General features: G+C 34.5%; 1 protein-coding gene across 4 annotated transcripts in view; it reads right to left on the reverse strand.

Moving 5' to 3' along the window:
- PAPOLA (poly(A) polymerase alpha) overlaps window positions 1–12,314 on the reverse strand; it is a 43,587-nt gene that overhangs the window by 14,825 nt on the left and 16,448 nt on the right. For all 4 annotated transcript variants that reach the window (XM_050335269.1, XM_050335267.1, XM_050335266.1 and 1 more), the window contains exons 7-14: window positions 11,758–11,869; window positions 11,038–11,127; window positions 10,805–10,943; window positions 9,286–9,358; window positions 7,712–7,832; window positions 6,713–6,797; window positions 2,077–2,130; window positions 1,208–1,327 (exon numbers count right to left, since the gene is read on the reverse strand). In XM_050335269.1, the coding sequence (XP_050191226.1) occupies window positions 1,208–1,327; window positions 2,077–2,130; window positions 6,713–6,797; window positions 7,712–7,832; window positions 9,286–9,358; window positions 10,805–10,943; window positions 11,038–11,127; window positions 11,758–11,869 (794 nt within the window). The remainder of the gene's footprint in view (window positions 1–1,207; window positions 1,328–2,076; window positions 2,131–6,712; window positions 6,798–7,711; window positions 7,833–9,285; window positions 9,359–10,804; window positions 10,944–11,037; window positions 11,128–11,757; window positions 11,870–12,314) is intronic.

The following is a 12,314-nucleotide window of genomic DNA, read 5'->3' on the forward strand; positions in this document are numbered from 1 at the left end:
CATGTCCTTTTCATTCATGATATAAAAAAAGTCTTGAAACGGTGATATTTATCCCCAGCAAATGAACTAAGATCATCAGCAATATACTTCAACTGTGCTCCTATACAGATTCTCTCATGTAGCTACAACCAGTGATTGCAACTACAAAGAGATCTTCAAGTAATTAGAATCTATTCCCCAACTAAGCAACTTCCATTTTGCCACCTAAATGTGTCTTCATTGCTTAAATTTCTTAGCTGTAACTGCCCACAAATTCCCCTTCACATGGGAAAGTGAAAGAACGTACTTGGTATACACTGGGAAGATGACCTCTCCTCTGAAACAAGAGCTAACCAGAGCCTGGGATTATGCAGGCAGTTGTAGCTGTATTTGCCCACTAAAATGGTGCTGAGGAGGTACTGCCTGCTTTTGTTCCATTTCACTTGGAACTTGCATGTAATTTATGTACATAACTTCTAAAAAAAAAAGGCAGCACCATCCTGTCACTTGAAGCAGTTGATGTGTGGAAAAGCCAAAGAAGGCTTTTCACATATTCCAATGCAGACAAATTTCTTCCCCATTCTCACACTTCACACAAAAATATGATTCCTTACAAATTAATTACACCACCATCTAGAAATATAATAAATTCTTAAAGAGAATTTGCCCCCACACATCTGCAATTGCTGCTTTGAGCGGGGGAGGAGAGGGTGGCAGAGTGGGGAAGGAGTCAAAAAACATTTAAAATCCTGAACAATCTGAATATTCTCTTCACTGTTTCCACAACCTGACAAATTCTTTCATCAGTCATTATGATTTCAATTATATGCATCTGAACTGCTAAATTTTTTAACATTAAATATACTTAGTTACTCAAGAGTTTGGTTCTGCAGTGCCTATGTTCTGCTCAATTCTCAGTGCTGCCTCGTAATTAAAACAGCATCAGATAAACAGTAGTAACTCACACAGGTTATTGGCAAGAAATTATGCAGTTAATACAGCTATTAGCAAAAATACATTTTTCCTTATTTTTTTGTTTAGAAACATTCTTTTACAGAATTGAGTAGCTAATTCCACAAATGGTACTTGAGAAGAGCTTAAGACTGTTTGCCTTTAGATGCTGTCATTAAAAATTAATACTTTTAAAGTTCTAAAAAACATTAATTTTTTAATTAATTTGTATTTAAGTAAGCTCCTCCCTATTACACAAAAAAATGGCTTTGCTTACTTGTCAGGATTCTCCTTGGGTGCTGGGAATGACTGTGGATTCACATGAGCCAGTGTAATGAATTCATTCTTCTCCAGGTTTCCAACTAGAATACGGATTTTTGATTCCACCAAGCCCACCCTGTATAAATGTCATTCATTAGCAAGATTTCATTAATAGGGAATAATAGGATATCCAATATCATGTATCAGGATAAAATCCTCAACATTCTCATTATACTTATATTTGAGACTACTAATGAACTAGCACATATGTCAGATTAATTCAGATCAATAAACCCAGTGAAGGTGTTACAAAAACTGATGCAAGTGAAGTTTAAGAATGCCCTGCAGCTCTCTCTATGGCCTGGTTTTACAAATGGAATTAAATAGCAAGACATTATGCATCAAGTAAAGGGCAGTCACCAAGAAACTGCTACATATCTATCCAATATTCTTTTGGCTTCAGATGAATTTTAGAGCAGAAAAAATTCCCAATACCTGCCGATCTTAAAATTTCACTAATAAAAGGCAGCAGAAACATAGTTAAGGGGAACTTCTGTTTTGAGAGACAGCATTTCAAGTGATTGAAAACGTATCTCCTCACACTGCTTATTAAAAAAAGCACATTAGGCATTCACTAAATAAACGTGACAGTGCTGTTTAACAAAAATTTGAGCAACAGTCTTCAATTCCTGGTTTTTCATTCCCACTGTCTTTTTCAGAACTCTACACTCCATTTAATTCTGAAACACTGAAGCTCCACTTTGTTTCACTATGAAGACACTCCATGCATAAGATATCCCTTGTATCCAAGGTCAGTGGGAGGGAAGAAGTGGTGTTTTTGTTGTTTGGTGGGTGGTTTTTTTAAGTAGCAAGGATTATACTCACCATTCTAGTCGCTGTTTTTCTGTCGGTGCACTTGCTAGAAGTACAATATAATGCCTTTGGAGATAAAGACAATATGCTATTCTATATATCTTTCTAAAACTAGACATTCAAACCTTAATATTAAATTGCAGTAAATTCTACATTGAAAAATATAATTATTATCTTATGTATATACCCTGCATTAAATTAAGCACTGCTAAGTAGAAAACAGGGCTATGTCCCAAGTGTGTGACTAACAGACTTATCAAAACATTTCAGAGTTTAGGGCCATTTGCAACTACACTGCATTACCAGTAACCTCAATGCAAGGTTAGGAATGCAGCACTGGTTGAAAAGCACTACCGATATTTCAATACCTCATGAGATCAGGAATTTAACTGACTATGAGTCAAGAAAAGAATAGTTGTTCACAATCTACCTATACATGTCAATTGGCTTAGTTGTAACATTATTTCTGAAGAGTTAGAAAACTAAACAAATGCATACATGCTAACCAAAGTCAAAAATAACACCATGAAATGTGGTTTAAAAAAATTTTTATCTACATTTAAGAATTGTCTGAAGACACTTATCTGAAACTTCATAAGGAATGTTTCCTCTGATGATAATTCTTAAGCTCTCAACTATATTCCAGGATAATGAGTGTATACCCACTGTAAGTAGATTTCAAAGAAACAAAGCAAGAATGGTATTTAAACAAAGAAGCCCAAGGACAGTGGAATGGGAGACCATTACTTTTAACTTGAGTTTGTAATGAGGGACATGAGGGAACCTTACGTGCCTACAGACAGGTTTTTCAGAAGCTTAGCTGGGAAGTCTTTAACAACCTAAGTCATCCAATGCAGCACTCTATACTGATACAGCATGTTCAGGTACCCTCAGAGTAGGATTTAAAGAACAGCAGTAACACAAGGGACTAGACCCTAGTACATACACCTCTCATGGAAAGGAAAGCAAGGTCAATGGTGGTCAAAAACTACGGTGCAGAGTCCTCTGATGCTATTACAGGCCTTCAAATCCCAACAGAAAATCCCAGTCAACAGCTACATGTTTCTGTACTTATCTTTAGGTGGCAAGAGACAAAACCCTGCTAAACACTACAGTTCTCCAGATTCTGTCACAGAATGCAGTAAAAGGAGAAATGGAAGAGACATTTGGAGAAACTTCTTCCCTGTTCTGAGCAACATGAAGATAAAATGTCCTCTTCATTTTTTGCATTTTGTCAGTATTAAATGCTCCACAATAAAACATTATGGAAAAGAGAGTAAGGGTCCCTTTACTCAAATTCTGTATGAGAAGTTACTAGTTTCTACTATCGATTTATTCTAAGGAGTAGCAGACCCTCCATAAGATTCCTACATCATATGTACAACAGTTGCAGAATCCTTAATTCAGTAGGAAAGACATTTAAACTTTATATTGTTTTTAACCTTGTACAAACCAGAACAGATAAATCTCAAGTCTGCAAGTATTTGAAGAAGCAAATATTCCAGTTACTTATTAAAAGCAGTTCTCTGAAACAAAATTCTGAAGAACCATTTAAAAAAAGATTAATTTGGCTATGTCTGAAAGTCTCAACTAGTTAGTAGGCATCTAGAAAAAACCCTAAGCCTTATTTATGAAAAAATAAGTAATGATTAACTATTTTTGCTAAAATAGTGCTAGCTGAAAAAATATAAAAGATGCAATTTCTCCCCATTCCCCCCACACCTGTTAGTGCTGAGAAGGAATTATTCAGTCAAAATTTTCTACTGCCATTTTTAGTAAAAAAAACAGCACAAGTGTTAAGAATTAAGATACACTTAGTTTGAAAGGACCACTGCTAAATGTTGCAAAGATAAGACTTGTTATCTGTTCCTCATTTGTATTGTTATCACAAAGCATATGTCTAATTCAGAAGTATCTATCACTGCATTATAAAGAAGGTCTTAGGTTAAGTTTCTACCTCTCAGTGGTGACTTTCAGATGTCGGGTATTATTTTGAAGTAAATGGGTTTGGGTTTTTTTGGGGTCTTGGGGTGGGTTTTTTGTTTGGGTTTTTTTTTTGTTTGGTTGGGTTTTTTTAGAAATTGATGGTGTTTCTCACTGCCTCCCTTTCAGCATTGTTTTCATAAAAATAATCCAATGTAGATCGGATGGAATTGTAATACACTATTAACACAAGTATTTCTTAAAAAAAACCCCAAATTATTTAAGTCATACTACTTCCTGGGGGAAAACAACAACAACAAAACAAACAAAAAACCCCAAACAAACACAAAAAAACCAAAACAAAAACCAAAACCAAACCAAACCAAAACAACCAAACTGAGAATACCTGAACATGTTCCATTTCAGGTTTTCTTTATTATCTGTCCAGGAATTATACTTTATACAGTACTTTTAAGTCCTATAAAGCCAAGTGTTCAAACAACCCTTTTTAAAGGTATAGTTATATTCCACTTATTTAGCAGTGTATCTCTTTATTACAGGGAAAGAACAAGCTACAGCTCATTTAATGAGTGCTATTTCTCTCAAAACCACACTGCCCTCGTGGTCCTAAGCTATAACCATTTCATTCTCACACAACACTTGATACTCATGTTCTATCCATTTGAAATTATTCTTGTCACTTCCGTAAAGTGTAAAACACCGTATCTAGCAAGTGTATGTCCTTTGTTGTTTTTCCCTAAATCTGAAAAGTTTAAACCTACATGAAGAGCAGATAATACATGTTGTAACTCCTTAACTCCAAGTAATTGCTGATGTTTAAAAAATAGGAAGAATAACTAAATGCAGATTTCCTCATTTTCCCAATTTCTAATCTGTTCCTACCATGCAAGTATGCAATAGGTCCCAGTTTTCCTTAGTCACAGATCATCGAAGTTTATTTTAAACACAGATAGCAAGTCAAAAGTGTTCAGGAAAAATAGATATATAGCAACTAATTGCCATTGAGAGTGATACAGATTATTGATGCTATGCTTTCAGAGATGAAATGTTTGTCTCAGAGCAAGGATCAGATGTTCTTATCTGGCAGAGTACTACACACTGCTATGAATTTCAGCAGAACATGCCAAGGCATCTACAATTTAAACAGGAGAAGAGTGTGAAGAGAGGAGAAAAAATTCAAAACATCCAGCTTTCAGATGGAGATCTGACCAAGAGAGCCACATTTGCTGCATACAGATGACTGAACATAAAGATTTATTTTGTAAAGGTTACTAACTAAAGCTTTAAAATTAACCTACTAAGGGAAAATAGAAAATCTTCAGCAATTTAAGTTAAAGCAGGCTCCATAATACCATTCCACAGTTAAAAAAAAAAATTAGACCAAAGACACTTTGTGCAAAACAGAAAACCTGGATATATAATGTTGAGCAAGAGAAGCTTTTATTGCTAAAACTGTTAAAATGGCTAAAGCTGGTACACAAAAAACCTATTAAAATAGAGATTATTTCAAATGAAGTTAAATGCTTCCTATTTTTTCCTAGATTTGAAAGAAACAAAGAAAATGTGCTAGGGAACTTTTTAGCAAACTCTTCAGCAGAAACTGATCTGTCTGCAGATTATTTTTACTTCAAAACATAATATAACTTAACAGTGCTCTTTTATGTGTTTTCAAACTTAAACTCCAAAGATCAACATAAAAGCCATCCAAATGTTTTAAAGTTTTTATCATGCAAAAGGTATAGAAACAAAACACAGACACATTATGAAGGTCATCAGTCTCTTTTAATGGGGGAACTGTATATTTCAATCTTCTTTAGATTAGTACAAAACCAACCAACCACCCAACACAAACAAGTGTAAAATATATTTGATCTTGATTCAAGAAAAATGGGTCTCCAATTTCAATTGAGGGCAAAGAAGATGTAGTCCAGATTTTAATAATCCATATTTATTGTTAAAATACAACTTTCAGCAAGTCCGTATACATTTAACAAGCTTCTGCCCCACAAGCATATTAACTAGAAACCCTAAAAATGTGAAGTGTGAACTTCATTATTTCCCTTAGAGACATTCCAAAATCAGAAAAGCTAGGTGTGAAAAGAATTAATAAATATTCAAAAGCCTTAAGCTTGAACAAAAAAAAAAACAAACAACCTAGTAATAACTACTAGTACAGCTGGTAGTTAGTCAACACAATTGCAAAAATATCTTTTATTATCAGAGTGAACTGTTGACTATAATGACAGAAGAAAACATAGTTTCACGTATTTATTCATCTTCAATATTGACCTTCAAAATAAGTTCCTTTAATATCTTTTTTCCTGTGAGGTAAGACCCATTTTCAGAATGCTTACTGACAGCACTTAGAACATTTGTGTTAGTCAAACCAGCTGATACATCTTCAATTTTACTGGTAGCATACCAGTTGTTTAGTTAACTGCTGACATTCTAAATATCTAGTCAAGGACTAATAGGTTCCTGAAATACATGCTTAAGACATGAAAAAGTACCTGAGGAAATTATTCACTTTCTAAGAGAAAGGACAGTAGCACATTCACTCTCCCACTTTATAGAAAAATCCTAACAAAACACATTTTGGACATGTACTATATTTATAGTATATTTAAGATCCTGTGCTACAGTGCATTATTAGGTATTTCAACTGATAAACTTAAAATATTCTGCCATGCCATAAAATACATACTTGTACTTCTGAAAGAAGTTTGGAGCTTCAAAAAGTTTGGACCACTCTGCCTTACTCAGCAAAATTTCATCTGTGATAGCAAGACCTAAATTATCAAAAAAAAAAGAAGAAAAATTTATTTTTTTTTAAATAGTTTAGTACCCAGACCAAAGACAGTTATCAACTTGGCAAACACTACTACAATTTATTTCCTCCCTTCAAATTCACAGCAATTTATCAACAAGCTTACAGTCCAGTCATACTTTAAGTGGTCATTAGTTATACAAATCATGTGATTAAAAAGACCTCCAAAGGTCTGTATAAGAAATGTATATTAATTCAAAGTGATAATTTCACATATTTTTGTTCTGCAGTGTAACACTGCTCAATTTAACCTTTTGTATATGCCACAGTAACTACTTAGTTTAAAGAACAAAGACACCTTTTTCTTTTCATTATTTGAATCACCCGTTGTGCAAGGCATTGTACAGGGCAAAGAAACAGTGAGACAGTAAGGTACTGCTCTGGCTGAGGGAACTACTGGTAGTTGCTCCCTGCATCAAATCTACTCCTTTCTTTGATAACATCTTCTCTTATCTGCTATAATTATTCAAGTACATCACCAGGATAAATCCAGAGAACTCATCTTAGAGCAAGTATAATCTCCTATATTAGGCCTAAAAACTGGAACTACTATGGTTATTGTCCTTGTGGCACAACACAATATAAAGCCAGTAAAATCAAGTTTTTTTCTGATTAGTTGTAATTTTCAGAGCACAAGGCACTCTATTTAATTACCCTCAGTTTCTAAGAGTGAAGGACAGATCCACAGAAGTATCTACTAAATTTGCAGCTTTAAACATTGTTAAGCATGACGGACAAGCTCTACCTCCCTTGAAATAAGAGTCTCATGTCAATAAGTTATTTAACATCCACCCACCTCCCCCCTCACAGAGCATACCCACAATGAAACTATTTTAAATGTCTGAAAACATATAGAGAGCATAAGATAATACTCACCTTGCTTAAATTCCTCAACCATGACCATCCGTGTGGAAACGGACACATTGTACGTGGAGTTCTGCTGTGGGTATGCTGGTGTAATTATAGGCATAAGATGGTACCTATCACTGGGGTTTACCTACATATAACAACAGCCAATCAGTTTTCTTCAAGCATAAATAGCAGTTAACAAATTTGGATTTTTCCCTTCACTACAACCAAGTCTTAAGTTCTAAGAGACCTTAGTTTGCAAAGCAAGAGTTCAGAGAAAGTTTAGAAAACAGGGAAAATGCTTTCACAACCAACAGTGATGTGGGAGGGCAGTAACCTGTCAGCACATCAAGTTGCAGGCTTTTCAGAGTCCTGAACAGAACAATTTCCCTCTTTAATAGAAATTAGCTTGTGATCTCATGAAACCAAGGATACCTTATCACCATATGAGCACCTTCTGCAGAATGACTGTCTTCAGACCTTGCAAAAGATATTTTATACTTTATTTCTGCAATACTACTGAAAATTAAGAGCCAGTTTAAGAAAAGAGGCTCTAGGCAACCTGACGGAAGCATCACTTGCATTAACGTATCTTTTATTAAACAGCACACAGGGTAACAAAGAAAGAGACACAACATACACACAAAAAATACATTAAAAATATCATTAGGGTAGCAATCTTGTAGAAGGTAAAAAAAAGATAAAGTCACCATTAATTTAGCCCACTTTGATTAGTTACTACAACAGACAGTTCCGGTCACACACACTGACCTCAAACCCCCTATCTCAGGAATAACAGACTCAAGAACAAGTTTTCAACTGTCTTATGAAGTTAAATGTGAACTTTTGTCAACCAGAAAAAAACAGATTTGAAGTACAAAGGGGCATACAACTCAACCTCTGATGCTTACACTAGTCACCAAAAAAAAGATTAGTTGATCACCAACTATTCTATGATTGACAAAATAGCACTGAATACACTCATGCTATGCCCTCCTGAAACCTCAGAATGTGAGCTGTGCATCGCTGCAAGCTGTTTTATTGACTGCCTGAAGGGCATTAATGCCCAATGTCTTTAGCGTAAGTGCTACAAAGATGGAGATCAAATACTATAAACAATATACCAAGCAACTAAAAGACTTAAAGTTATGATCTTCTTTGGTGCAAGACGAAAAGACACATTGCTACAACTATATGGAACCAAACTTTTCAGGTGTGACTGTTGCACTAAAGTGAATTCAAGATACTTGTAAAAGTAACAGGTTTAAAGTCATAAGCAAACCATTTTAAGACTAGCAATTTTTAAAAAATGCATTGATTTGAGACATATATCTAATTATGCCTAATTTTTATTAAGATTACTTATTGCAAAAGTTGGGAGTAAACAGTACATTTGTTCAGCAAGTGTGCTTCAAGCGGTCAGTTCAGAAAATCAGGGTAAACTTTGTCCTGTATTCAGGAGAACTAGATGTTACTTTCAAAGAAGATATAACACCACAACATTAAGTTTAATAAATCCAAAATGAAGTTCACCTAGGATTCTGTAAGCAACCGAATTTATTGTACAGTGTGACTTAGAGGGGAAAAAATAACACACTAACCCTTGGGTCCCATACAGGCAAATTAAGATTGCATTCTTCTGGCTGTTTCAATAGCACTGGATTTGGCCATTCCCTGTTCAAAAAGATTGTAGCACTGAATAAGACTATTGGATAACAACGATGTATGTTCAACAAACAATACTTTTGAATGCGATCCTTCTTAACTCCCCTCTCAACATAAAGCACCATTTCCTCAAGGCTAGGCTGGTCTAACAGGGGTTGTTTAAATAAGTTGTATTGCTGAACTACAATACAGGAGCTATTAGCTTCTCCAGGGCAGCAGAGTAATGAATTTTCTGTAGTTTATAGCTACTGGTTTAGGTAACTAAATTAAACTCCCCTAAATTCTTCCTAAAATACACCAATCAAAGAAAATTGCTCTGTGAAGACTGACATTAGGTCCATCTTCAAGCTAGCTGTTTCATGGACAAACTACAGAACAAACAGCCAGCATATTTACAATAGCATCATTACAAACCATATGTATTAAAACAAAATTATAATCAAGACAAAAAGAAACCATGTTGAACGAAACACTAAAAATAACCGTTCTGTTCTTCAAGCTGTCTTAACCCCCTGAATAAAACTATCTTCCTATGAAGAGTACAAGTTAGTTAATCTCTTGGAATTTGTACATTAACGCTCCTATGCTATGCATGTATAAAATAGACAGAATTAGAAGAAACATTAAAAGGATTGCAACCCACAACCCTCTACTACTTAATGTGGGAAAAATATTACTTAACACTACATACCTCAAGGAGTCTATAAAGCCTATGAATTCAAGACAGTGAAAGTGTGCAAATTATCTTCACATTAAGAAGAAAAAACACTATACTTGAAGTAAAGCAACACCTTAGTAGAACACCTTGAGACACATTACAGTGTCTCATGAAGAATATAGATATCCAGACATGGTCTTTCAAGGAAAACAGTATTCATTTGTAATCTGCAGAGTTCACTTCTGTCTCATTTATTCTAAATTTATTTAGAATGTTCCCATCAGAGTTATTCAAAAGATCTTTCTGAGGTAACTGGCTCAAGAGTATGAAACTGTATGTAATTCTGGAACACCTGCCACTCCACACTGACAAGATTAAAAAAACACATTTTTGCCACTGCTCCTCCTAAACCAGATACTTAGCATACATCCTTTATCAATTAACCCAGTTATCCAAATGTTAAGAGATTTTAAATTTTGGGGTCTCGGCTATTGTTCTGAACTATATTAAGGATTTTACCAGTAGATTAAACGGAGTTTTAACAAATACGTGAGAAAATTTTAATTAAGAACTGGGTGGTTTTGGTTTGGATACTTTAAGAACAAGACATGTTGGATGACTTACTGAAAGTCTTAAGTGAAAAACTTTCTAGTGGCAAGAACAATGCTTCTAACTATGGTCTTAACCTGGTAACAGCTAAAAATAGTACCATAAAAACAGGACTAAAATTTAGTGTCTACAAACAATTTTATTTTAGTTTAATCTAAATTAAAACAAAACAAAAAAAAAAAACATACCATTTAGAAAATACCAAGAAAAATTTATGTACAAGAGTTGATGCTATTGCATTTGGATAAAGCTGGCAAGTTCTTGCTACTAGCATAGCCCAGGAAACACCGCCAAGGAAACCTAGTATATTGGAATAGATGTTGTGGCCTGCGGATTGAGAAGGGAAGAGATAAAAGGAGAAATATCAGTAACCAATAAGAAGTAATGAAAACGTCACAAATTTTGGAATAAAACTGCTTACGTTTTGCCCACAGTTTGATAGCTCTCAGTGTCAACCTGAAGTTGTCAATGTTTGGTACTAGATGCAGAATTTCATCGGTTACCCGGCAACCTGCAAAAGAAAGAATCCATTTCGACTGCTGCCTCCAAAGTTTTTTGCTTGCTTCTCCTCCTTCACCTCCAAAGCTATCAAACTTTTTAGATCAGCACGTTGGAAACTCATCTCATATTTGGATCTCTTTTTGTTTTGAATTAGAAAGCTTATCATATTTTCATTTGACTTTTGATTTTTACAGCAGCACTCAGGTAGACAATTCACGTGGGTGTAACAGCAGTTTTGGACTGCTATTTGACTTTCTGCTACTACAATATAAGCTGACCTCAAACTGACAAGCATTTTGATGTGTCCAATTCATCGCTAATGACATTTCATGTATGTTTATGCACAATAAAACACATACAAATTAAAAATCAAACACATCTTTATTTACAGAAATAGGTAGTGCTCCATACAAAAGTCTTGCAACTCCCATTAATTTCTAGAACCATTTAATAACCAAATAAAACAAAAAAATTATAAACAGTCTTCTCTCCAAAAAATATATAAAACTGTCCATAATTTTATTTCTAGATACGAAGCTACTGTATTTTCAGTCAAGTCCATAACTACTGTATCAAAGAACTTAGGTTACTTATTTTAAGATTAGACAAGAATTTGATACACAAAACCATATACACATACCATTAAGACTTCGTATGCATCTAATGTCTAAATTTTTAAGTAGGCTGTCGTCTCGTAGGTCTAAGTCTTCAGGAATAGTTTGCAGTGCTAATCTTGCAAACAAAATATCAATCTTAAAAAAAAACCAAAAGAGACATGACATTAGAAAACTGTTCTTTGTTCCGTACAATTAATTCTGTAACTCATTTTCATCAAGTTTACTAATAACAACAGCAGTCTTCCTAGTACAAAGAATCCCTTTAAGTAATACATGCTCACACCCTTCACAGACATTAAAAGAAACACTTTCAGATGCTTCATCTATCTTTTGGCTCCTTTTCCAAGAGGATAACATACACATTAAGATTTATATGGAACCAGCACAAACAAAAACTATATTCACTGTTTTTATGTAAATAAATATCTTTTGGGGAGAAGCACCTCTTCTAGGTCCAGAATATAAAATTCTACCACATCAGAGCAAGCCTTGAAAACATAACCCTAGTTTTAACCTAAATATTCCAGAGAGGAATTTTAGAGAAGACTGACAGGAGATCTCACTGCAGACTTCAACATCC

This window comes from Myiozetetes cayanensis, unplaced genomic scaffold (genome assembly GCF_022539395.1).
Source record: "Myiozetetes cayanensis isolate MyiCay16 unplaced genomic scaffold, myiCay2020 scf6-25, whole genome shotgun sequence".
Lineage (NCBI taxonomy): Eukaryota > Metazoa > Chordata > Aves > Passeriformes > Tyrannidae > Myiozetetes > Myiozetetes cayanensis.